The 22,008-nt window shown below is 41.2% G+C and overlaps 1 protein-coding gene across 1 annotated transcript; it reads left to right on the top strand.

Moving 5' to 3' along the window:
- Nucleotides 1-4,378: 4,378 nt before the first annotated feature.
- On the top strand, nucleotides 4,379-10,345 carry LOC113926581 (HLA class II histocompatibility antigen, DQ alpha 2 chain). The gene is made up of 5 exons (XM_027601667.1): nucleotides 4,379-4,536; nucleotides 8,445-8,693; nucleotides 9,143-9,424; nucleotides 9,669-9,843; nucleotides 10,019-10,345. Exons 1-4 carry the CDS (start codon nucleotides 4,455-4,457, stop codon nucleotides 9,821-9,823), a joined length of 768 nt encoding a protein of 255 aa, XP_027457468.1. The 5' UTR covers nucleotides 4,379-4,454; the 3' UTR covers nucleotides 9,824-9,843; nucleotides 10,019-10,345.
- The last annotated feature ends 11,663 nt before the right edge of the window (nucleotides 10,346-22,008 follow it).

The following is a 22,008-nucleotide window of genomic DNA, read 5'->3' as shown; positions in this document are numbered from 1 at the left end:
TCCAGAATCATGAGAAAATACTAAAACATTATCTGAAATCGTTACATTTTACAGTAGTTTGTTATATAGAAAAAGCTGACCGATACAACATCCTTCACAAAACATTCTATTTCCTAGTGATCTCCTGTGGCTCACAGGCTCTCACAAATCCTCACTGCCACAGGGACAAGGTTGGATGAATGAGGGAAAAGCTATAGGCCATCCCTGGCCTAGCATGATTAATATTTGTCGTATAGAGTTGCTATCATTTGTGAGTATTGCCATGTGCCAGGCACTGGACTATATTTAAACTTTATAATTTGTACTTATTTATAATTTTACTTCTTCATATACTATCATGTAATGATTTTCATCCCATTTTATAGAAAATACACTAAGGCTCTATATTTTGAGTGACTTGCCCAAGGTGATGCAGCTGATAAGATCAAAAGCAGTGTTGAATAATTATTTATTGGATTACAAAACTGTCTTCTTCCTACTTTTGCTGCTCTGGACTCGGTTATTGCTGTGAAGCATCTTTAACTACTGCAAGATGGGAGAGGCTTTGGCCTTTTTAGTAAAACTTCACCAATGCATAGTAACTAGGGTTGAAACGGGGCAAAAGAGTTGAAAGTCAGAACTAAAGAATTTGAAAATACACAAGTCCTTAGAAAATGTTATAAGTGTTAATTAGAATTAACCTACATTCTGTCTAAATAATTTCTTAGAGGGCTTCCAATGATGTCAGTTATAATGACACATTCCATTTATATCGATAATTTTAAGTTAAATCAATGGAGGAAATTAGTGCTTTTTGAGAAAATTATTGGACAAGGTAATATTTTAAACTCCAAATTTTATTTCTACCATTAATTTATTTTAAAAAGGGCCTTTCATTTTCCTTTTGGACAGTGGTAACAAATTAGTTTTTGTCAAAAATGGTACACCATTCCTCTGAATCTAATTTGCTACTAATTTTACCTTATGTTAAAATTATGATCTGAAGACAAAAGTGACTAGAACAGGTTCCTTGGGTGATGGCAGGAGGAGATGAGACACAGAGTTAGGTTACAGACAAAGCTCATCTCCTCTTAGTTAATGTATTGGGCTTGCTTGGACTTCACTGTCCCCCAGGATTTGAGATCTGAGACTGGACCTTCAACTTCCCATTCAAGATGCAATTCTGATCCACGTGGCTGACATCCTAACTTCCTAATTTAAGTTCAATTTTCTTTAAAGATGATATTAATAGGTAAAATTCTGAGCGTCATCAAGAAAGGTTTTATCCATTTGTCAAAATCTTAAGTAATTTCTGCAAGGAAATATCAAAGGTTCAAAACAGCCGAAGTAAAACCCATGAATCACTGAAGTAGTAATTAGTAAAAATTTATTCTGCACATGCCAAAAAGACAGTTTGCAAACCAGAAGTATTTAAACCAGAAGGTGGAAGGAGGCTCAGGGGTATCTTGTTATAAAGTAGCTTATGTTATGAGAAAGCAGTGACTGCTTATTCATCACAGGGATCGGCTACAATTTTACAGTTTTCAGTGGTTACCTCATATCAACCATGGGAAACAGTTCAAGTTCCTTTGTCATTTCCAAGGGCACAAGCAAGAAATGATCCTGTTCAATTAGCCTTGCAAAATAAGCTACATTAAGCTTTGTTTATATGTCTAACCTGGTTTTGTCTGTTTAGGGAATTTTTGAGGCTGACTCCATTTGTTTCTGATTTTAACAGTACAAAGCAGGTAAGTCTGGATCCAGGAAAAGCACAGAAACATGTTATTTCCTGCACAGAAAGAAGGATGCTGCATGGTTAAATGAAGCATGCCTCAGCAGAACCTCAGAATCCCTCTTGATCCATAATGGCACAGACTTGAAAGACTAAATCCACCCATAAGGTCAAATATCTATCCTAATTATGTTAGGACCCTGTATTCTGAATCCACACAAGAAACCCCCAACCCCTACAAAGACTCATGGCTTACCCTTGTCACATTTCAGCTCTGCACTCACCAGCTGTGTGACCCTGAGCAAATTCCTCCACCTTTCTGAAACTCAGTATCCTCCTTGAAAAGTGGGGCTGATATTACTGTACTACAGATATGGTGGGTGACCTAGGAATTTTTCATTCCAAGTGCAGCATATGTATATTCCTCACAGCACCCTGATGAGCTGCTGTCAATGCCTCCAGACAAAGACCATCAGGAGCACACCCGTGGATGAAGTCGGCTTTATTGTTCATTGTGGTGAGGGAGAAAACTCACCGTGGAGAATCACGGGGCATCTCAGTAAGAGGGTGTTTGAACCAAAGTAGAACCAGCAGGAAATATCCAGCAGGAGAATTCTTGCAAGGAGGTAATTTACACAATTGCGGGATGCACTAGGCAAATACGATCAACAGGGCTGGCCGTTTGTCAGGAAAGGCAGGCCACGACTACTGGCACAGGCAGAATCTCTTCCCCCTCAGGGAAGCCTCATTCTGCTCTTTTTTTTTTTTTTTTTTTAAGTCAGCTCCACACCCAGCATGGAGCCCAACACAGGGCTTGAATTGACGACCCTGAGATTAAGACCTGAGCTGAGATCAAGAGCCAGACACTTAACCCACTGGGCCACTCAGGTCCCCACAGTTCTGCTCTGAAGACTTTACAGCTAGTTGGTTCTGACTCATCCAGATTATCTAGGAAGACCTCTCTTACTTAAAGTCAACTGATTATGGACTGTAATCACATCTAAAGAATATTTTCAGAGCAACACTCACATTAATGCTTGATTGAAGAACTGAGGGCTAGAGCCTAACCAACACGTAAAACTGACAATTTAACTACTATAGGGTTTGGGCTTGTGTTAGGTGACTTTGAAGAGGATTTAAGAGAGAGGGACTCTGCTCTTAGGAGGATTGTCAGGAAGTTGATGGTGGGAAGGAGTAATTCTAAAATTGGGCATCTTAATAAATCTTACCTAGAAGAAAGGAAGACTAGACTGAGGCTAAAGCTCTAATTCATAACGAAGCAGTAGGCTTCATACCATCTAGAAAAGATGGATGCTTGGTCATTTTTGTGGCTTGGACAATGTTTGTGTTTTGTCTGTGTTCAGACATGACTACTGAGTGGCCTTGTGTTTTGTCTTGATCTATCACAGTCACTGAGTGGCTGTCTGATACTGCTATTCTGTGACATTGTTTATGTTCACCAGGAAAACACCAGAACCTGGCTGTGAGCTGCAGACCAGCTCCTGGCAACACCAAGGCCTGCTTAATAGTACCAGGTGACTCCCAGATGCCAGGGCTTTTCCTGACTCACTCTCCCCACAGTCTCATGAGATATGACAGTGTGCTGAGAAACAGAAGGCCATCCAACAGGCACAGAGTGATTGACTCTAAGTGGAACCTCCCATTAACTTGTGGCTTCCATAACACACAAAAAATCGATTCTTCTGGAAAAAAATAAATAAGTCTCCCTCTAATGATTGCCTTTGTCTTAGTTCAATTCCTTAGTCCCTCACAAATATCTGGAATATGTGGCAGGATAAAGAATATGAAAAGATCCATGAGGTTCTGGGAAGGGAACCGATTTCTAAGTCACAGCAATTCCCCTCATTCTGCCCTCAACATTTGACCTACACTCTTTATTGTAAAAAAAATTTAAAAACTAAAAATCATAGAGTGGGGCAGCCCAAGCTGTCTTTAATGTAATCAGTGTCCCTAAATTGCCTTTAAATATAGATAGCGCTAAAACACAGAGCACAGAGAATACTCCGGACAGGAAAAAATTGAGGTGAAAGATGCTGCAATTACTGTAGGCAGCACTCATGACATTATGACTTCTTTTTATTGTCCCAGGTGCAAATACTGGAGCTTTTGAGAACATGAGAAGAACTTAACTCAACTGGATTTACATAAGTAGAGAAGCAAAGGTATTCCTTGCCTACCACCAGCAGAAATACTCCAGGCAGGTCAATAAAAATTTGGAAAATTTTACATGCACTATGGAAACAAAAAAGGAAGACAATTAACCCACATTAATTGGAGAGAAGATAGGGACTGTCAGGGAGGGAATCAATTCATGGGAGAATTTTTGGAGATTGTAACCTAGAAAATCCAAAGAACACCATATTAGTGATGATATCTAAACATGAAGCTACTCAGAAATTCCCACCCTTCTTGCCACCAGCAAGCCTACACACCCATAAGAAGATTCTGATTTAACACCCTCCCTCTTTTCCTAGATAATTCCCCCGGTCTACTGTGAATGGAGGCTACATCAGAACAAGGGGATTTCCCAGTCCCTTCCAGGCTTCTTGGTATAAGCTCTTCAACTGGCAACTGAGGTGTCATCAGAAGGGAGTTTTCTGATTGGCCAGAACCTGACCTAGCAGGGTTTGGTGTGGATGTCTTTAGAGTCTCTTCTCAGTTGTGTCCTCACCATTGCTCTGCAACTCAGGACAGCAACTTCAGAAACTGCACTGAGAAGAGAATGACCCTAAACAGAGTTCTGATTCTGGGGACTCTTACCCTGACCACCGTGATGAGCCCCTCTGGTGGTGAAGACATTGTGGGTGAGTGCACAGCTGAGGGATGTGGGGACTAGACTTGAGAAAAGGAATTGGAAGGGGAAAAAAAATAGAGATTGACGTAGAAATAGCAGAGACTCCTCAAAGGTGTTCTCAATATTAAGCAGATCTAAAAATTATAGTCATCTTTCCTTCAGGAAACTAGAGACCCAGCCCACTCTCTTTGCTTCCTGTGCTGTTGCTGAGTTCATCAAGGACATCATTCGTTTTTAATATCTGATCCAGTGAATATAGTCTAGAAGATTCAATGGCATTTATTCATGATTACCTCAAAGATTAGGGATATGTCCACGAGTGGATGTTTTGTTACTAAAAATTCATAAACTATTGCTCCCAAATGTCTCTGAACAACATTTTGAAGCTTTTTATATGTTTCTTCTGTAGTCTCACTTTGGGGTAAAGAGTTCCATGAATTACGTATACTATGTAGATATAAAGAAGGGGGTCCTCTTCTTTGTCTCAGATTTCCACACATTTTCATGCTGGAAACTTGCATGGAGGGAGTGGGTAAACAAACCCAGTTGAATACCTTTAGACAAGTCATTCTACCATATGACCTCATATATGTCACTTCACAAATAATCAAATCAAATATGTATTTAGAAATGCTTTTCCAATAATGAAGACATAGTAATGTCAATGATCATTCTTGTTTCTTGATTGTTACTACAAGTGTGGCTTAATTTTTTATATATTAATTCCAGAATGGTTAACATACAGAGTTATGTTAGTTTCAGTTGTACAATACAGTGATTCAACAATTCTCTACATTACTCAGTGCTCATCAAGATAAGTGTACTCTTAATCCCATTTACCTGTTTTAACCATCCCCCCCCACCTCCCCTCTGGTAACGTCAGTTTGTTCCCTACAGTTAATTGTTTTTTGATTTGTCTCTTTTTTATTTGTTCATTAGTTTTGTTTCTTAAACTCCACAAATGAGTGAAATCACATGGTCGTTGTCCTTGACTATTTCGCTTAGCATTACACTCTCTAGTTCCATCCATGTTGTTGCAAATGGCAAGATTTCATTCTTTTTATCACTGACTAATATTCCATTGTGTATATACATATATATACCATCTTTATCCATTCATCTAACAATGGACACTTGGGCTGCTACCGTAATTTTTTTTTCTTTAGCAAAGTAGAGAATATTTTTATTTTAAAATTGAAACAATGAATCATGGAACACTACATCAAAAACTAATGATGTAATGTATGGTGATTAACATAACGTAATAAAAAAATTTTTTTAAATTGAGAACTTTATGATGAAAAACTTGGTTAATTAAATTATATTATTCTCGAATTGTCAACTCAAATGACCTTTCATTCTACCCAATGGAGACCCTTAAAAGGAAAACAGGGCAAGTACACATTAATTATTTAATCCCTCCCCCCACACCCACCTTCACTGTCCACCTCTTGCCACCCTCTCTTCGGGCATTCCTTTATCATCTTTTCCTTCCAGGATCTATCCCTGGTCCTTTGTATTGTTGTTTTACTGACATGAGGAGTGGGTTTGTAAAAACCAAAGTAGAAAAACCAAAAAGTTAAGAAGGAAAGTGAAATGGGGTGTACTCTAATTTTCACCAACTTTGTTAATGCTGACTGCTCCCATTCCAATTTCATTTGCAATGAAGTTTCACTTGCTTCTCCAGAGAATTTCCGATTTCCTTCTTTCAGTGTCACACCAGAGCACCCTGGTCAGGCTCAACTTATCCATTAGGTGCAGTAAGCACAGTGCCACCATTAAAATGTTTTAATTTCCTTTAAAATTAGAAGAAAAAAGGAACTTTTAGAGTAGAAGAAAATGTTTGAATTTTTAATACAGCCTGAATTACATCTGTCTTTGTACCAGTGCAGTCACAAAATATGATTTTTAATATTTTAAGAAAAAAAAAAGGGCCCAATAGTGCTTAGGCTCACAAGTCATAATACAGCCTTGGTCACTGCTGATTCTGACTTTCATATGGTTCTGCTACCTCTGTGTCTGTCAGTCTCCACTCCCCCAAATTTCTGTGATCCTTGAGAATAGCAATTGACAATCAATACACACTTTTGAGCACACAGTGAGATAAATTTGGGGGATTCAATGAGGAAAAGACATGCTATCTGCCCCCTGGTGCAGGAAAGCAGAAGGACCATTGCTGAGCAGGACCATGGACACAGCTGAGACTGGAACTCAGCAGTGTGACGTTCATCAACAGTTGGCAGCCCAGGACAAGTACCAGATGAAAACAATAATTGCATATATTCCTGTATGAAAGAGGAGTCAAGGATAAAGTATAGAGGATAAAGAGGCTTTGTTGGAGGGCCTTTTAAGTAATTGACGAAGGGGGTCATACTGGGCAGAGTAGGGAGAGAGTTGATGAGGTATAGATAAATTTGGAGAGCAAGACACTGGGATGGAGGTGCTGGAGGTCATAATGTGGTCAAAAACACGTTCAGTGAGACAACTTGGCTAAAATGTTGGTAACTAAACAGGAACTTCAAGAAGGAACTGGAAATCCGTAAAGATAACTTTGTTTCAAGGAGAAAAACCCCTGCAAAGACCAAGGAACGTGAAAGAATAATAATCTTTGGTTTGACTGGCAGATGAGGTGTTTGTGGAGGAGGTGGGACCAGAAGACTGCTGCTCTTCCCTTGCAGGACTCACCTCAGCTTACTGTCCCCGTTCCTGTGCTCACTTTACTCTCTCACCATGCAATAAGCTCCTTGATGACAGAAACCATGCTGACTGGTGTTTTACCCCCTGCTCCTCATGACGTCTGACATCTCGCTGATGTTCAGTAAATGAGGAGGAACATAAAGAGGAAATGATAAAAAGCTCACATATGTCTTCACAAGATGTCCAGTTAGGCTCACTGGGTGGAGTCCTACTCTGCCATTCAGTTTTGGCATCCTTACACAAGCATATTGTCCATGTGAGGAAAAGGGCCATAGTTTACCCAGAATCCTAAACAGATAGAAATGTTGAGTCAAAATAAGGAAAGAGGTTTAATAACCTCCTCGAAAGAAAAAAAAGGGGGGAGGGTAGGAAGTGACAAAAATCTAAAATCTAATAAAGCTTCCATTTTGTATTTCTGATGAAATCGAGTGCTCTCCTCTGAGGATTACAATTGTTAACAAAATCGAGATCTTAGGAACATTGTTTATTTTTTATATACTTTGTCATATTGTCACTGACCTTGTCATATCTTTCGTATATCCTATAACAGTTAAGAAACTCTTTTAAAACAATATGGTCCTGTGTGCTTTTCTTTGGAAAAATAAGAAGTAGAAGGAGGAACAGGAAGGGGGGGAGGAGGAAGAGGAGGAAGGAAGGAAGGAAAGAAGGAAGGGAAGAAGGGAGGAAGGGAGGGAGGAAGGGAGGGAGGGAGGAAGGAAGGAAAACTACTGTAGTAAAAGTTCTGCTCTGAACCAGTCCTGGGGGAAGAGGAATCAAAATGTATATGTTATTAACTGATGAAAGAATTAAGTAAGAGATAAAACTCATGAAGCAGAGGGAAGTAAAGTGAATTCTGAGAAAGGAAGCTAAAACCATGATAATTTGTTCCTTCCTTCTTTCATTTCATTATAATATTTGTCATAAACCAACTGAGCATGCCAGGTGCTGATCTAGGTACACAGGGAACAGCAGTAACAAGGCCGTTGTAATTCTGCTCTCGTGGGGCCTACATGACAGTGGAAAAGCAGACTATATTCTAACTGGACAACTATCAACACTGAGAGAGAGGGAGCAGGGAGCAGGTGCTGGGAAATTTGCCTAAAGACTGTGCCAAAGATGAAGCCCACTATATTTGAAAGCCAGTTTCTTCTGTCACTTGGTTTAATAAGGCTCTTTTCTCCCTCTGTTTTCTACTTCTTGCTCCTCACCCTTACTGATCAGCTGACCACTTTGCTTCCTATGGCGTAAATGTCTACCAGTCTTATGGTCCCTCTGGCCAGTACACCCATGAATTTGATGGAGATGAGGAGTTCTACGTGGACCTGGAGAAGAAGGAAACTGTCTGGCAGCTGCCTGTGTTTCAAACATTTACCAGTTTTGACCCACAGGGCGCACTGAGAAACTTGGCTGTAGGAAAACTCACCTTGAACGTCCTGACTAAACGGTCCAACTCCACCGCTGCTACCAATGGTATGTGTCCGCCACCCTGCCTCTCTTTACTAAACCTTCCTACACACCAGGTCTCATTCCCTTCCTCCCTACGATAGATACCCTTGACTAATTTCCAAGGATCTTTCCCCATATCTTCTCATAGTAATTACTGAACACTCATCCTCTGCCATCTCAAAACTGAAATATTGCCATATTGTACAAGGATCCTTACTCCCATACCATGTTCCTTGAATCCCTCAAGGAGAAGTTCTATAGATCTGCTACTTTAATAAGCATGCCCACAGAGGGAAGGGCACAAGGATAAAGTATAGGCAGTGTATCTACACTGTTTCCCAAGCAGAAGGTAAGCAAGAACGCTTCTACCATCAGATGGGGAACTGTTGGTGGGAGGGCTCTTGCAGGACACAATGCAGAACCTCAGGGCAGATCTCTTTGCAATTCATATCAGTGCTGCTTCCTCACCACAGAGGTTCCTGAGGTGACTGTGTTTCTGAAGTCTCCTGCGATGCTGGGTCAGCCCAACACCCTCATCTGTTTTGTCGACAACATCTTTCCTCCTGTGATCAATGTCACATGGTTGAAGAATAAGCACTCAGTCACAGAAGGTGTTTCTGAAACCCGCTTTCTCGCCAAGAGGGATCATTCCTTCTTAAAGTTCAGTTACCTCACCTTCCTCCCCTCTGCTGATGATATTTATGACTGCAAGGTGGAGCACTGGGGCCTGGATGAGCCACTTCTGAAACACTGGGGTATGTATGAATTCCACCCCCTTGGCACCTTCTTTCTCTGTCAAGTCCAGAGTATCCTGCCTTTTAGCCCCAGAATCTCATGTTTTCCACACTTTAAAGGTTTCGAATAATAGACTTTACTCTCTTCCCTAACCGCGGTGCCCTGAGTCCTCATGGAACCAAAACCATTCCTCCTGCCCCATCGCACACATGGGTACATGAACCAACACTCCGTATTCTGACTTCCACAACCTCATTTTTACAGAACCTGAGATTCCAACCCCTATGTCAGAGCTGACAGAGACTGTGGTCTGTGCCCTGGGGTTGACTGTGGGCCTTGTGGGCATCGTGGTGGGCACTGTCTTCATTATCCAAGGCCTGCACTCAGGTGGTGCTTCCAGACATCAAGGGCCTTTGTGAGCCACACCCTAGAAAAGGAGGTAAGGATTCAGATTTGTTCGAGCTGAGAGCTGGAGACACAGCTCAGGAAGAAGGAAAGTGGGAGGAGTTTGTGGACACAAATGTGGTTGAAAGGTTGTAGGAGTCTGGGGGAAGGCATGATGACAATACAGGAGCCCCCGAGGATCCAGCCATCTCATGTCTGTACTATTGCAGGTGCACCGCATGCCCACCGACCAGAGCAGAAGAGTGGACTTGATAGGTGACCTAGCACTGTTTCCTGGCCGAGTTTATCATATTCCTTCTCTCTTCCAACGCTCCTCCTCTCTTCTCTTTTCTGGAACTTAAGGTCCCCCTATATCCTTTGAGAGCTCACATATCCTTTGAAATTCTCCCCCCCTTGACTGCCTGATTTTTTTTTTCTTTTCTCAATTGTTACCTACAGTGACATCTCTGGGATATTCTACCTAGTTACCCAATTCTTTGTAACCCTGATCCAGTATTCCCATGGAAACAATAAATTTCCCTTTATGAGATCTCTTAGTAAAATTTTTCTTGTCTTTCATCTCAGGGCTGACTAGGACCATGGTCCTTTATGCTTCAGGTCCACTTAATCTCACTTTCTGGATTATGTTTCATGCCCAGTAATACCAGAGCAAGCAAGTATAGACTGATAATATTTTGATATCTTAGCTGAGGTTAATATTTCTCTTCTTATTATTCCCACGCTTGGGCATTATCACTCTCCCCCCCAATTCAGACATCAATGAAAGTAGTATATGCCCTTTGTCCTTGGTATAGATTTCTTATAGAAGAAACACACACACACACACAAAAACAAGATATAAGTTCATACTCCTTTTAGTATAGTTTTAAAAAGCTATGACAGAGAACTAAGTTAAGATAAAGAAATTTTCAATTTCAAAAGTATTGAAAGTCAAAATTGTTTTCCAAAACTTTAAAATTTCAATTTGTGAAGAATGAATGATGATAGGACCAGCTTTCCTCGCCGTTCCTCACCCATGAGAAGATAAGAATTCTTTAGGCACGAAAAGAAACGGAAGTCTGTTACAGGGGTATTAGAATAAGACCATAAGGTGAAAATCTGAGAAGAACCAAATACTTCGTTCTTACTTAAAGATAGTAACAACAGGAAAAAGAATGGGAGTAGAAACCACAGACATATTTAAGTTTCTGAGAACACAGGTGTGGTTTGCCTCACCTCCTATTTGAATCCCCGCTAGATAAGCAATAGACTTTCCTGTGCCACCATGGCATGTCAGGGACAGTAGAGTGAACATAGCTGCAGGATGGTTCTAGGCAGATCAGCTTAGGTCAAAGCTCACTGAATCCCTGTGTACCCTGGGAAATAGCAAAACACTCTGATAACCCCAGCTCCCTGCCCCTCTCCTCTCACCCTTTCTCATTAAGGAAAAAAGAGGCCTATGAGAGAGAAATCCCAGGAGGGACAATGTGGTGGGGATAATGTACTGGCAGATACGGATGCTATATTTTCTTCTGGGTTCATTGCCTCCCAGTGGAAACTCTGGCAGAGGAAATGGATCAACAGATGAATTCTCTGGTTTTCTTGAGTGTGTCCAAGACTTCACTCTTGAAAATGTATGTGACTTGACTTGGAGTCATTTTGTCCTTTGAAATTGTTTTAGGCACAAATTTGCCTCAGTCTTTTCACTCTGCACCTACTGTGTCCATGCAGTGTATCTAAGACACTATTGTGGAATAGGTATAGAATGTATGAGGCTGTCTCTGTCCGTGCCACCTGCATGAATGAGCTTAAAGTGTAATTGGGGGAAAAAAATTTTAATACAATAATTGATAGAACATAGTTTGATAGAAACCTAAATCCTAAATTCAAGACTCAGCATTTTATGGCTGGTATTTTAAATTTTATAATACTGACTAAATATATTCTGAGTCATATTTCTCATCCATAATGTGGAAGTGATAATACTTGGCTTGTAGTTATTGACAGAATTTGAATAATCTTGATATATAGGCTGTGCCTTACACATAGTATACAAATACATAAGAAATCGTTGCTAGTTGTATCCATAATTAATTTTTTTAAAAAGAATGGATCATATCATATAAAAAAACACTTTTCTTTTTCTGAGTCCATTAATGATTTAGCATATTCAAACATGGAGATATGAATGAATTTCTTTTCGTAAGTTAGTGAGAGGGTTTTTTCCCCAGAAACTCAGAGACTCTGAGGTTCAGTTAGGCTAAGAGAACAGATAAGGTATGGTTGTCAGTGACATATCACTGGTGGAGGGTTGCTAAGAGAATTCTTATCATAATAAGTTGTAATATTTGACTTTGGGTTTTTAAGGCAAAGGTTTGTTATATTTAACAGATCTTACGCATGTTTACTTTGGGGAAAGGTGGGAAAGATTCAAGGATCAAAAGCTAATTGTGAGGTAGAAGTAAGAGAACAATTAAAAATAGAGACTATGAATTAGTAAATTTAGGGAATCTGACCTAGAAGTTATCATGAAAATGTAAGTAACAGAACACAGAGGATGTCAAGCCAGTAAAACTACTCTGCATGATACTATAATGGTGGATACATGCCATTACACATTTGTTCAAACCCACAGAATGTACACAAGAGTGAACTCTAGTGTAAACTATGGAGTTTGGGGGCTAATAATCTGTCAATGTAGTGTCATCAATTATGATAAATGTACCACTCTGGTAGGGGATGTTGATAGTAGGGGAGTCTGTGCTTGGTGGGTACAAAGATATATGGAAAACCTCTGTACCTTCCATTCAATTTTGCTGTGAACCTAAAATTGCTCTAAAATAAAGTGTATTTTAAAAAAGGAAATGTCGGCAATTATGATATAAAATGTATAAAATAAAAATTTTAGTATAAAAAGTGTAGATCATCTGAAAATGCACAAATGTACTCAGGAAGAGTTTTGTCAATAGGCTTTCAAATAAATGTTATATAAATTTCAATGATTCATGAGTAATTTGGACATGGTGTGTGCATGTGTGCACGTGCCTTGTGTGTGTTATTGTAATATAAGGGTTATATTGAATCACATTATGACCAGTGTTCCAGGAATATACAAATGTTGACCTACTCAGACTCCTTCCCAATGAAATACTGAGGAAAACAAATTTAATGGAAGTTGAATTTTATTAAGGGAATTCATTCATAAAGTCTTCATATAATTTTAAAATGGAATTAATTCTAAAAACAAAGCAATCATTTCATTTTATCAGCTAAAAGTTAAAAGTAGATTACCACATTACATTACTGTAAACAGAGTTAGATATCAGACCTCATGATATTAAATTATGTGATTCTTAAAAAATTATTATTTTTTTTTTTTTAATTTGACAGAGAGATAGAAAGCGAGGGGGGAACACAAGCGGGGGAGTGGCAGAGGGAGAAGCAGGCTTCCCACTGAGCTCGATTTCAGCACCCCGGGATCATGACCTGAGCCAAAGGCAGACGCTCAACGACTGAGCCACCCAGGCACTCCATTTGAGTTATTTCTGATTGTGTACATAAAGTGTGACTTTATTAGTATTTAATATTAATACAGTATTTAAAGATACATAATTAAAAAATCACATTTTTCAGCAAATAATTTGCAAAGAAAAACAGAGAACAGAGAAACTTCACATTAAAAAAAACTGAAGATACGTATCAGTCAAATGTTGGGCTTTGTTTGGATGCATATTCAAAGAAAACAACTGTTAAAAAATTCTTGAGACCATTGGAAAAATTGAACACTAGTTGTATTAAGAAATTATCTAATTTTAGGGCGTTAATGGCAATATTATGTTTCTAGAAAGTTATATTTTAGATTGTCATAATAAAATATCTGTCAAGAAAAAGACATGATGTGTAAGATTATCTTCAAACTAATCCCATATATGTGTAAGATTAAGTGGGTGGGTTTACAAAATTATCTGTGAATTAATAATTATTAAAGCCAGACTATTGATACATGGCACTATTCTCTCCAGTACTACAAATAGTAGAAATTTTCCATAATACAAAGGTTTTTTTTAAGTATTCCAGGAAAGACAAAGGAAAAAAAATAGGCAAAGAAGCATTCTGTTTGAAGTTTTGTTGGTTTTTAAGATATTGCTCATTTTATCCCAGTTAGGAAACCGTGAGTATCCAAATCCTGCTCCACACTATAGACCTCCCAGTGATGTAACCCTAAAGAATATGTATGTACAAGGAATAATAGTAAAGGAAAGCAGAGTAATGCTCACTTTCTATTGGCTGGACTAAGCCCCAAACTTTACTAATATATTCACTAATTTAATCATAATGCAAAAATAAAAATGGTCATTGAGTACCAGTGTTGTGATACATACCATACATTCACTGGCTTCAGAGAATTTACATTCCAGTGGAAAGAAATATACATATATAAAATAATTCCACTAGCATATAATTATAAACTCTAAGAATTCAAAAAGGAATCACTTATGTCTCAAATTCTCGCATCATGGTCCAGTAGTTGTTACCTCTCTTTTTCTCAGCTTCTTTATTCTCCATCATTTGGTCTACTATATCACTAATTCTCTCTTCTGCCTCATTTATCCTAGCAGTTAGAGTCTCCATTTTTTATTGCATCTCATTAATAGCCCTTGTGATTTTGACTTGATTAGATTTTAGTTCTTTTATTTCTCTAGAAAGGGATTCTCTAGTGTCTTCTATACTTTTTTCAAGCCCAGTTAGTATCTTTACAATCATTATTCTGAACTCTAGTTCCAGTATCTTATAATTATGTCCATAGTGAGTAGGTCCTTGGCAGTCAGTACTGCCTCTTGTTCTCTTTTGAGGTGAGTTTTTCCATCTTGTCATTCTGTCCAGAGAAAAATAGGTGAACGAGAGAACAAAATACTAAACTGGCAACAGCAACCACAGAGAAATATACACTAAACAAGTCAGAAGAGACCCAAAACCAAAAAATAAATAAATAAAATTTAAAAAAGAATATAATCAAACAGGTGGACAAAATGGTGCAATACACTGGATCCTGTGTGTATTTTGGTCTGTTTGTTAGATAAATAAATCCCAAAATTGTGAAGAAAGAAAAACCTACATATGTACAAAAACAAAATTAAATACTATGAAAGGATAGACTGTAACTGTAAAAATGAAAATTAAAAGACACAAAAGAGGAATATAAACAGACAGGTGAACAGAACAGATCAATGCACTATATCCTGAGTCTATTTTGTTTGGTTTGTTACTAGAAACTACATCTCAAATTTGTAAGGAAAGAAAAACATTATACTCAAAAATAAAATTAAATACATTGAAAGGATAGGTTGTAACTGTAAAGATGAAAATTTAAAAAGACTTTAACAAAACAAGGCAAAAAGAAAAAAGAGTGTGAGAGAATATGATCAGACAGGTGCAGAGAACAGAGCCATACCCTAGATTCTGGGTGTATTTTGGTCTGCCAGTTAGAAGAATCTGTATCCCAAATTGTAAAGAAAGAAAAACTTACATACATACAAACGTAAAATTAAATACAATGAAAGGATAGAATATAACTATAACAATGAAAATAAAATGATTTTTTAAAAAAGAGTTGATAAAATAAGAAATTCACTGAAAAAGGAAAGAGAAACAAATTGAAAGACTAAAGAATCATGGGGGGCAAAATCATAAATTCTATATACTATTTTCCTTCAGCATGGCAGTTTTGCGGTTCTCTGTGATCTGTAAACTTGGTCTTAGCTAATCCTCTGCTGATCTTCTGGGGGAGGGGTTTGTTGCGCTGATTCTCAGTTGTCTTTGCCCCAGGCGGAATTGCTCCACCCTTGCCAGGGGGCCAGGCTGAGTAACTGCTCTGGATTGCTCTAGATTGCTCTATGTGGCTTTTGTTCCCTGAAGGCTTTCCACAACAGCTTTAGAGGGTGGGAATTAAAATGGCGGCCTCCCACTCTCCAGCCCCAGAATTGAGAGCTTGGGGTTCCACTCCTCTGTGAGCCTTCAGAGAAAAGCAGTCAATCATTCCTGTCTCCCTGGTCTCCAGCCGCACTCCATGCTCACCTGGCCTGGGACCGAGTTTTTCTATCTCAGGCAATCGACCCCAATACAGGTCTCCAAACCCTGCAGTTTCCTTCAGGGCACTGCTGCTCCTCTGGGCGTTGGGGGGGTGGGGGGTGGGAAGAGGGGTCTCAGCGTTCTGCCTCTTTCTGGGCCCCCCTGCTTGGGGAGCAGTCAACTGACCGTGCAGGGGTTCACAGTTTATGGCAACCCCAAGCTGAGAGCCCACTCCTGGGCTCACTGATTGCAGCCAGCTTCCGCATCCTGATGCCTGGGAACTCTGCTGCACTCAGGCACTCCCGGTCTTCCTGGGAACCCAGGGAATCCTGAGACCACACTGTCCCACGTGGGACTCTGCCCTGCTTCTCCACCTGAGCGCTTTTCAGGCAGGGACATTCTTCACTGGAGCAGACTTTTCTAAAAGGTCTGATATTGTGCTCTGCTGCTTTATCACTTTTTGGTAGCCGGCTTACAGAGGCTCCCTCCCCCTGAGGTCTGTCTTCCTGTATATGGCCTCAGATTCACTTCTCCACACGTCCTACCTTGCAGAAAGTGGTTGCTTTTCTATTTGTAGAGTTGCAGCTATTCTTTTCTTAGATCTCCAGTTGAGTTTGCAGGTGTTCAGAATGATTTGATAGCTATCTAGCTGAATTCCTGGGACCAGATGAAACTAAGGTCTCCTACTCCTCTGCCATCCTGGACCAAAATAACCTGAATAGACATTTTTCCAAGAAGGGTACTCAAATGGCCAACAGGTACATGAAAAGGTACTTAAAATTATTAATGATTAGGGAAAGGCAAATCAAAACCACAATGAGATATCACCTCACACCTGTTACAATCACTATCATCAGGAAAATAAGAAATAACAAGTGTTGGCAAGGTTATGGAAAAAAGGGAACCCTTATACACTGTAGGAATGTAAATTGATTCAACCCTATGCAAAACGATATGGAGGTTCCTCAAAAAATTGAGATAACTGTACCTTCATATCCATTGCAACTTTATTTACCATAGCCAAGACATGGAAACAATTTAGGTGTCCACTGGTGATGAAGGGATAAAGCAAATGTTATACTCACACACATAGACACATCACACAATGGAATACTACTCAGCCATAAGAAAGAATGAAATCTTGCCATTTGTGACAACATGAATAGACCTTAAAGGTATTATGCTAAATGAAATAAATCAGGCAGAGAAAGCCATTCATTTTCACTTATATGTGGAATCTAAAAAATGAAACAAATGAAAAAATAAAACGAGACTCCTAGATACAGAGAACAGACTGATGGTTGCCAGAGGAGAGGGGGGTTAGGTGGTGGGCAAAATGGGTGAAAGTATCAAGAGGAATAAACTTCCAGTTATCAAATAAATAAATCATAGGATGTAATGTATAGCACAAGGAATAGACAATAATACTGTACTAACTTTGTAGGGTGACAAATGGTAACCAGACTTATTACACTGATCATTTCAAAATGCATATAAATATTGAATTACTATGTTATATACCTGAAACTCATATAATATTGTATATCATTTATACTTGAATTAATTTTCTATGGCGACAGATGTTAACTAGACTTACTGTAGCGATCATTTCACAAGATATACAAATATCAAGTCATGCTGGACACCTGAAAATAATATAATGTTGTATGTCAATTATACCTCAATAAAAAAGAAATGACTTTTTTCACTTTGAGAAAAAAGGTCTTGGCAACAATTTTTTGGATATAAAACCAAAAGCACAAGCAACAAAAGCAAAAATAAACAAGTGGGACTACATCAAATTCTAAAACTTCTGCACAGCCAAACAATCAGCCAATGTAAAGGCAACCTGTGTAATGAGATAAAACATATATTTGTAAACCATCTATCTAACAGGGGGTTAATATAAAGGTACCCATACGAATCAAGAACAAAGAAAACAAACTGATTTTAAAAAGGGCAGAGGAAGACTTCCGGGGAAGAGGGCAGAGTGGGAGGATCCTAGGCTCACCTCATCTCATGGATACAACTAGATAACATCTACATCAGTGTAAATACCCCAGAAAACCACCTGAAGCCTGGCAGAACAGACTCTCCACAGCTAAATGGAGAGAAGAGTTCACATCCAAGAGGGAAGGAAGGGCAGAGATGCAGTCAGGAGCTGAATGGACCCACAGGACTGTCCATAGGAGATGGGATGCTGTGGGCTCAGAGAGGGGAAAGAAGCAGACCTTCACACTAGGTTCTCCAGGCACATGCAACCCACACAGGGAAGATGAATCCCCATAACTTTTGACTTTGAAAACAAGGGTGACAGAATTTTGCAGGTTCTTATCATCAGCAGGGCTTAATACCTGGAACTTTAAAAAATCAGCAGGCTTGGCTCCTGGCCAGAGGGCAATAGGAAACTGAGTCATTGCCCAGACAACACAACAAACAGCCCCGGGGAGATACAGCACACAAGCGGCAGTTTGAAAACCACCTGAGGTATACAAGAGGGAGTTTTGTTTACTAATCTCAGAGCATGTGCTGGAGTGGCAGGGATCTTTGGGAGACTTCTTCAAGAACAAAAGAGCTGATGGGTGCCATTTCTATCCCTTGCTGCTCACCCTAGATGCACAGACACCTGCAGGAACCAGAGCAGCACCAACACTTGTTACCTAGCTTGCTAACAGTGCACCCCACCCCCACATTCTCTTAGTGACACACCCACTTCAACCAGACCTCAGCTCCGGGATCCCTTCCACATCAGACCTGCGCAAACCTTGATAACACCTCTAACACCTCACAGCCTGCCCCGCCTTCTCCTGTGGGCCTGCCCCCTACACTACCTCTGGCCAAAGGCCATCTGAAGCAATGCCACATGTCTGGCAGGATGCAAGCAGCCCTGACAGGGGCCAGCACCACTCCAAAGTGACTCCTGCATGAGGAAGAGGGAAGATAACTGCACACATGAGTCCAATCACAGCCCCAGCAGTGGGCTGGGGACAGACATCTGGTCTGACTGCAGTCCCCACCCAACAACAAAAGCTTCTCAGGAGACAACACAGAGAAAGGAACGAGCAGTTCAGTGCTACCCTATGTCTGGCAAACACCTGGTCTGACTCAACTCAAGCCCAACCCAGCCCCAGACTGCCCCACTAACACAGGGACCAAACTCTGCCTACAATAGGCCCAGAGAGCCATTGTAGATAAGTGAACTGAAGGCAAATGTGGCTTAGCCACAACAGTAGGGTGCATGCAACATACACAGGAGACAACACTGGAGCACCCGGTTCTGGTGAACAGGGGACAGTGCACTGCAGGGCGCCACAGGACCTCTACTTCATAAAGTCACTAATTTCAAGGGCAGGAGATGTAGCTGACTTTCCTAACACATAGAAAGAGACCCAGAGAGTTAGACAAAATGAGGAGATCATTTTGTGGAGGAGGAATGTGTCCCAAATGAAAAAACAGGACAAAAATCACAGGAAAAGAGTTAAACCAAAAGGAGAAAATTAATATGCCTAATAAAGAATTAAAGTAATGGTCATAAAGATACTCAATGGACTTGAGAAAAGAGTGGAGGACCTCAATGAGACCCTTAATGAAAAGATAGACTTGGGGAAGGTGACAGCGTAGGAGGACCCTGAGCTTTCCCTGTCCCATGTTCATGACTAGATATCATCCACATCCAAGTCAGTAAACCAGAGAGTGATCCAAAGACTGGCAGAACAAACTCCACAACTAAATAGAGAAGAAGCTGCACCTGAAAGTCAACCTTTCAGGTCAGAATGGTGGAAGGAAGCTGTCTGCAGGAGGGACAGAGCTGCACACGTGGAGAGGGCTGAGAAACAGGCCCTCGCACCAAGAAGCTTCCCAGGGAAGACTAATCCCCATAAAATCTGGCTTTAAAAACCAGAGGGGCTAAATTCTGTGCATTTTTAAAATCAGTGAGACTTGGAGCCTGGAGCTTTAAAAGTCAGCTGACTCCACCCTGGGTGAGGTGGGAAGGTGAGTAATAGCTGGATCACTGACTTTAAAAAGACAGCAGCCTGCACAAAGAGGCAACATAAAAAAGACGGTTTCCACAGGATGGGGACAAACAGGAGACAGCTCTGTTCATACTGATTTCAGAGCCTGTTGGGGGGCTTCTCTGAAAAAGAAGGAGCTGTCCATCACCATTTTCCAGCCCTGCCTGCCAGCATAAACACAGAGCCAACTGCAGGAGGTGGCACTGCTCAGACACCTGCTAACTAACCTGCTAGCAGTGTTCCAGGCCCATGAGGTCCCCTGAGGACTCACCCACTCCCAGCCCACTAGCCTCAGCCCTGGGCTCAGAGCAAATTTTATTAAAGTTTGGCACCCTGCCAAGCTGCAGAGTACACAACCTTGGCAGGGTGCACAGGTCCCACCGCATACTGTGACCCGCCATGCACAGCACCCAGGCACTACGCAGCACCCAGCCCCTGCTGAGTGCTGTGCAGAGCTGCCACCCCACAGTGTAACCAGCCACACACCCCCAACCGTTGTCATGTGCTGGGCCCTGCTGAACCCAGCCATCACCATGGGCCACACCTAGCTTCTGTCCACTGGCCAGTCCAGCAGGCAGCCGCCAAACACTGCAGTGCTTCAGTGGATCTGGCATGAGACTAGTGTCCCAGTGCAAATTTTGCTAAAACCACCATCCTGCTCCCAATTTTCCTAGCAGACACACCCTCAGAGCTGGGCTGCCTGGGCTCCACTAATACCACAGAGAGCAAACACAGCCCAGAATAGGCAGAGAGTCAGTGCAAATGACTGCACTGAAAGGAAAAGTGTCTCAGACACAACAAGAGTGCATAAGCAACACATATAGGATACTACTTGAAGTGCCAGGTCCTGGTGAACAGGGGACACTGCACTGCAGGCCATCCCAGGATCTCTTCCTCATAAAGTCACTAATTTCACGAGCAGAAGACATAGCTGACTTTCTTAACACAGAGAAACAGATGCAGAGAGGCAGATGAAATGAGGAGACAAAGAAATTTATCCAAAATGAAAGGACAGAGGAACTAAGATGGCAGTGTAGCAGGAGGACCCTAGACTTATCTCACCCCTTGAACACAACTAGATAACTATCAGATCATTCTAAATACCACAGAAATCAACCTGAAGACTGACAGAACAAACTTCACAACTAAAGGGAGAGAAGAAGCCACGTCAAGGAAGGTAGGAAGTGCAGAGCAGTGGTTTGGGGGAGAAACAGATCAAGGGTGCTGCAGACAGGAGGGAGCCATGGTCACAGAGAAAGGCAAGAGAGAGAGGAGCACACAGGTGGAACGTGCAAGAAGAACACACTTCCCCAAAGTCATTGGCTGGGAAAATGAGGGGAGCTGGTTTTCCTGAGTTCTTGCAACCAGCAGGACGTAATGACTGGAGTTTTAAAGGGCAGGGGGCGATCTGAAGAACGCTGGGGACACATGAAGGGTGGGGAGGGATTATTCCCTCTACTTAGAGCTGGTCCCCGAGAGGCAGGGCTCAGGGAGATGCCTCTCTGGGAACAAGGGAGCTGGCCAGTGCCATTTCCTCCCCCACCCCTCAGCATAAACACAGAGCAGCCTGCAGAAAGTAGCTTAGCCCTGAACTGGCTGCCTAACCTGCTTACAACAAGTTCCACCCCTCTGCACTCTGGCATGACTGCCTGTCTCTGTCAAGTTTGCCTCAGTCCCAGCTTGGCAGGCCCCCTCCCCAGAAGACCAGCAGAAACCCCAGTCCACACTGTGTCTCCCAACCAGAGAGTCCTGCAAAGCTCCAGTTCTAGTGGAAGCAGTAACAAGGCTCATTTAACAAGCAGACCAGCACACACCTACTTAAAACTTGCCACATTCTGGTCAAGAACCAAACACAGCCCCCTGCAGGCAAGGAGAGCCTCTGCAGACACCCGGCATGAAGAATGGAACAGCCAAAACCCAAGAGCAGGGCACCTGCAGCACACAGCAGACATACTCCCTGAAGTGCCGGCACTGGACACTATACGGCCTCTTCTTCATCAAGCCATCACTCTCAGGAGCAGGGAATGTAACAGGCTTTTCTAACATAGGGAAGAAGGCAGAGACATAGAGAAAATGTCAAGACAGAGGAATTCATCCCAAATGAAAGAACAAGATGAGGTCACAACCAGAGACCCAAG

Source organism: Zalophus californianus, chromosome 7 (assembly GCF_009762305.2).
Source record: "Zalophus californianus isolate mZalCal1 chromosome 7, mZalCal1.pri.v2, whole genome shotgun sequence".
Lineage (NCBI taxonomy): Eukaryota > Metazoa > Chordata > Mammalia > Carnivora > Otariidae > Zalophus > Zalophus californianus.
This window is presented reverse-complemented; position numbering and strand designations above follow the sequence as displayed.